We start from the raw sequence: 4,934 nt of genomic DNA, 5'->3' as shown, positions 1-4,934 counted from the left end.
GGAAAGGAAAGGAAAGGAAAGGAAAGGAAAGCGAGGGTTAACCGATGGTAAAGGGACGGGAGCAGGTGGGAATGTAGAGAAAGGAAGGCAGCGCGCGTGGAGGCGGAGACGAGAATAGAGCGATCGACCGTGCAATGGACCGAAGCAGCGGATTATCGGATTAACCGGTATATCCGGTGTGCGTAGAGTGGGCAAGGTATACGCGGACAGGCTGGTTGGAAGCGGTACGCGCGCGCCAACTATCGTTCGTCGACGGGGGGAATTCGTCCCTCGTCGAACTGGATCTACGTATCGCTGTCACAGGGGGAATCTAACACATGTCCCATATTCGGTAGGAAAATTCTCGCCGAATCGACGATATCTCTGGGCACACGTCTGCGACTTTTTCTCCGTGGCACGGAACGCGAGGTCGATGCTCCGGGCCGAGCGACGGAAAAACGAGCGAGAGAAACTGGAGGATATATTCAAAGGAGCGCGCGCGTGCCCGAGGAAACGCCCGTGAAAGTATTTTCCGCTTTGTCGCGTGTCGCGTCGACTCGCTACGAGTCTCGCGTATACGGGCTTAAATAAGCCGAACGGCGAAACTGCCGTTTCCTCCTCGGCTATCCATCGAGCTGGGGACGCGAATACATCGACAGAGTTTTATCGGCTTACCAAACAAACGGCAAACTTTCCCGTCGCCTCGTCTACTACCACCTCGTCTACTCCCCTCCGTCAATTTCACCCTTTTTCGTTAGCTGTTCTCGTCGCGTGAAAATTCCTCGCCGAATATACGCGCGCGCGCGAAGCTCGGAGAATGCAATTATGTGTACGAGCACGCACGGCTACAAGTATCGTAGATACTCTCCTTATTCGTGGTGCGTTTCAGTTATCGAACGATATAATAATAATAATTTCTCGTTCGCGTGGTCCTCTCTGCTTTCGCCGTGGTCCTCCCTGCAGGGAGCAAGATTAATCATCGTGGGCACGTTCTCGAACGACTCCCGGCCTAGCGAAACAGCGACTCTAACGGGCCGTAAAAACTCGGATGCCCGTTTCGGTAGTTAACGCGGACCGAATGGCGCGCGAAACGACTGACAAGGTAAAAAACAAAGAAAAAGTGGATTTTTTACCTGGCTTCGAAGATCGCGTACAAGCGGCAGGTGTAATCTGCGAATGGGAGAAATTAGGTGGGTGTTTGCAACGTATACACCTAAGTACATATTCAGGTTCTTCTCGAGAATTTGAAGAGAGCAGGAAGGAAAGGTTTGCCCGAGAAGAAGGCTGGCAGGCACACACCGAACCTTTGTTCCTTTGTCGCGCCTTCTCGAGAAAACTTCCACCTCCCTTAGCACCTCGCTCGAGCATTCCATGCCGCGTTTCGTCCAATTTAGACTTGTGCGTGCCGCAGGTGCTTCTGTTTCCGGAGGAGGGCTGGGCGAGAAGCGCGAGCAGTTCCTACTGGACTTTGACGCCGTTCTGGTGGAGTCGAAGTCGATGCAAGGTGGTTGAAGTTGCTGGTACCAGGAGGTGAGTTGCCGAACGAGGGAAGAATCGGTTTAAAGACTCGTGTCGCGGCGATAATAGCGTTGTCGCGACGACGTTAACGGGGTCATCGGAGGGGAGGACGCACACGTACACCGTTATGACGTTTTGCCATAATCGTATTCCTGCCGCGAACGAAAATTCGTGCTTTTAGGTTACGTGTCTGGAATGCCTATGACCTGCTTGCCGCGCTACTAGCCGAGAATTACAGGGGCGATGCATCTGCAATTTCAGTAGGTATCCTCTTATTTCCTCCTCGCAAACTATTCCCTCGAGTTCGCGCTCCATTTTCCACGCATTTCCACGGATTTCGACGTTCCGCCCTGCCGATTACGGTTCCATCGTTCCACCTCGAGTTCCTCGAGTTTAGCGACGCTCCTTGCTAGACGCGAAAAGAAGGGAAATTGGAAGGCTCGAGTGCAAGCTAGTTGCAAAATAGTTGCGGAATAAGCGTTCGTTCGTTCGTTCGTTCGTTCGTTCGTTCGTTCGTTCGTTCGTTCGTTCGTTCGTTCGACTCGATCGATCGTCCGAGCATCGAAGAACGGCTAATTACTTTCAAAACTTGCCAAGAGAGGCAATTAATCGAGAAACTGATTGGCGGCGGAGAGCGTCGAGTCGCGTGCAAACTTTCCATTTACGACAACGATCCTCCAGTCGAACGACACGCGTCGTCCATCGGCTAATTGCACCTGTTTCGTGTTCGCGCGATCGTCACCTTTCTTCTTCTCGAGAACAAGAGAAAAGGAGGGCGAAAAAAATTGGAAATAGGTAGAAATGTTGTGCTCCATAACAGAGAAGAAGATAGAGGAATTGGCCGTAGTACATATTTACTCGAGCGCAAAGAGACGAGCTTTCGTAAGTGTTCTCCGGCTGGTAATTTGGTCGTCGGTCTCGCCGGCGGCAGCGAGACCCCGCGTTAAGTCAAGGCAAACAAACTGCCCGGTGAATCCTCGATTGAAACAGCGTGGAACTTTCGTACGCTGAGGCAAATATGTCGGTGTTTGCGAGCTCGGGCCGTGTTCGCACGCGACACCGGTCAAAGTGATTCGCCGCGTTTAGTCTCCTCGCCTAAACGAACCGCACATACCTTCCCCGGATAACACGTACTTACAATACTCCCCGAAACTTTCGGATCACTTATTAAATCCGGATCGCTCTTATTTTCTTTACGGTACCCACTTCTAGTCTAGGTAAACTTACCTACGTAGAATATATACGGGCCGTTTGAATCCCCGTAAAAGGAAGGCGGGAGGGAAGGAAGGAAGGGCATTACATGTGAAAGAAAGAAGATCAACGTCGATTGAAATTCGCGTTCGGTCCATGTTTTATTTAACAGTAGTCGTCGCGCGACATTGGCGTGATTTGAGCGATAAAGCGACTAGACGAATAGGAGGAACGAGCGAGCGGGCAATCGGTCCCTGTATACATATATGTACGTGGAGCATCGAAAGGGTGCTCCCTCCGGCTCGGAACTTTCCTTTGTGAAGCGAATCGAGGACCGAAGGAAAAGTCAAAGCAGCACCAGCACCAGCACCAGCACCAGCCATGGTGGATTTTAAACCGAGTGTTGGATCCGCCGCACTTCAATGGAGAGCGTTTAAACTTTTAATGATCGTCGCCGGCTGAAGCGCTCGCCGGAATAAGCCCCTCGAGTCACCGGGGAGGGCTGCCCTCTCTACCTTTCTCCCCCTCTTTCGCTTACCCTCTGCCCTTCTGCTTCCGAAAACGGTCCAGCCGTTCCTGCGCCACTTTTTCCCTTTCGACTTCCTCCCCCTCTTTTTCTCTTCTTTTCTCCTTTTCCGCCCGACCTTTCTTCCCTTATTAATTATTCTTGGCTCGTTTCGCGCGCACGAGTCTACGGCCAAGTAGCGGCACGTTTTATTCTCGTTTCGCGATTTTTCTCCAACCCTGCCAGTCGATTCGTTTAATCGTCGGTAACGCTCTTCTAGCCATCCTTCTCCTCCTACTCGTGCAAGGTGTGTAGGGGCGTGCGACGTTAATCGCATTACCGATTTACGAAACGCTAAAGCGCTTACGGAGAGGCGAGCAGGCGCGTGTTTTTCCGCGAGCGTGCTGTTCAGTGTCGGCGACAGCTGGAAAACGTTCACCCGTGAAAATCGGCCCGCGTTGTCCCCTTAATTTATCCGAAACGTACGCTGCGCGTCCGATCGCCGCGATTTCGTCGGTGCAATTGCTTGCCCCGAATAAATATCACCGCACGCGCTTTCCTCACCGCCTCTAAAAGCCCCAATTGAATGTTTCCCGACCTGTATAAATCGACAAAAGTGACAAGCACCGTTAATAAACGGGTCGAAATTGCGTTTTCCACTTTGTCGCGTCTCGTCGCCGCACCGCCGCGCCGATATCACCGAACGCCAACGCGTTACTCATCGAATTAACGCTATTTCAGGTACAGCACTCAGGCAAAAATGGTGGACACGGGAACGGGCACGCTTTACATTATCGGCTCTTTCAAGAGAATGACCACCGATCCCGATTTCAAGGTATCGCTTCTTGGTATCGCCACCAGCAGCTTGGTATCTCTCCGCTCCCGCGAACGTAATCGCGTTCCAAGTTTAAACGACGCCCACTCTTTTCTTTCCACCGGCAGTTGTACCTGACGTCGAACGTGTCGTCCAGCGACTTCAACATGGGTTACAGTATGACGGGCACGTTGGAGCGTGGCTGCAAGAAGACCAACTCCTTCCAGATGACTCACTTTGCGGTGATTCGCCGGCGTGACTACGAAAAGGCCTACGAGGATTCGAATCCCACCTAGTGCCCGTCCACACCCACGCTCTCCGAGTGTGGGGATTGCGAACACTACGCGTAGAAGGGGTGTTAACCGAATTAAACGGCGGCCGTTATGTCGCCTCCGCTTTTCTCTCCCCCCCTCTCTCTCTCCCCCCTCTCCCACTCCCCCCCTCTCTCTCTCTCTTCCTCTTTCTCACTCACTCGATCGATCGATCGATCGATCGATCGACCGGAACGAAAGATGCGAGCGAACAAACAAGCAAAAGCCAAAAACACGTCCAAAGGTAGCGTTTAAAGTTAGGTCGAATTAAGTAGTTTTTAACTAGCGACGAACGGTGCCGAAGTTGAATATAAAAAGCAACGGTGATCGCGGAAGGCAAGGTTTTCCAAAGTATTAGCACGTAAGTTTGCGCCGGTGAATCTCGCAGGCGATCAGTTTTCCTATGCGCCCTTCTTTCGTGGTACGCGCTGCTTCTCGTCCATCGACGATCGTGCCCCTCCATCGGAGGAGAACGCTCGAAGGGCCGATCGTCTCGTGCTTCTCGCGCTTTCGATCTTCATCGCGGCGATCCCCCGTTCGGGTCGCGGGAAGTAGTCGCGCGCTTCCACCAACCATTATCGAATCCTCTCCCTCTCTCCTTTTCTGGTACCGAGAT

At 52.4% G+C, this 4,934-nt stretch overlaps 1 protein-coding gene across 1 annotated transcript in view; it reads left to right on the top strand.

Annotated features, from left to right (window-relative positions):
* The window catches only part of LOC108571757, a 9,533-nt gene extending 5,092 nt beyond the window's left edge, over positions 1-4,441 (top strand). The window contains exons 2-4 of the mRNA XM_017933875.1: positions 1,391-1,509; positions 3,935-4,028; positions 4,136-4,441. Of these exons, the coding sequence (XP_017789364.1) occupies positions 1,391-1,509; positions 3,935-4,028; positions 4,136-4,303 (381 nt within the window). The 3' untranslated portion in view covers positions 4,304-4,441. The remainder of the gene's footprint in view (positions 1-1,390; positions 1,510-3,934; positions 4,029-4,135) is intronic.
* The last annotated feature ends 493 nt before the right edge of the window (positions 4,442-4,934 follow it).

This window comes from Habropoda laboriosa, unplaced genomic scaffold, assembly GCF_001263275.1.
Source record: "Habropoda laboriosa isolate 0110345459 unplaced genomic scaffold, ASM126327v1 scaffold99, whole genome shotgun sequence".
NCBI lineage: Eukaryota > Metazoa > Arthropoda > Insecta > Hymenoptera > Apidae > Habropoda > Habropoda laboriosa.
Note: the sequence above shows the minus strand (reverse complement) of the source record. Positions and strands in the feature narration are given on the sequence as shown.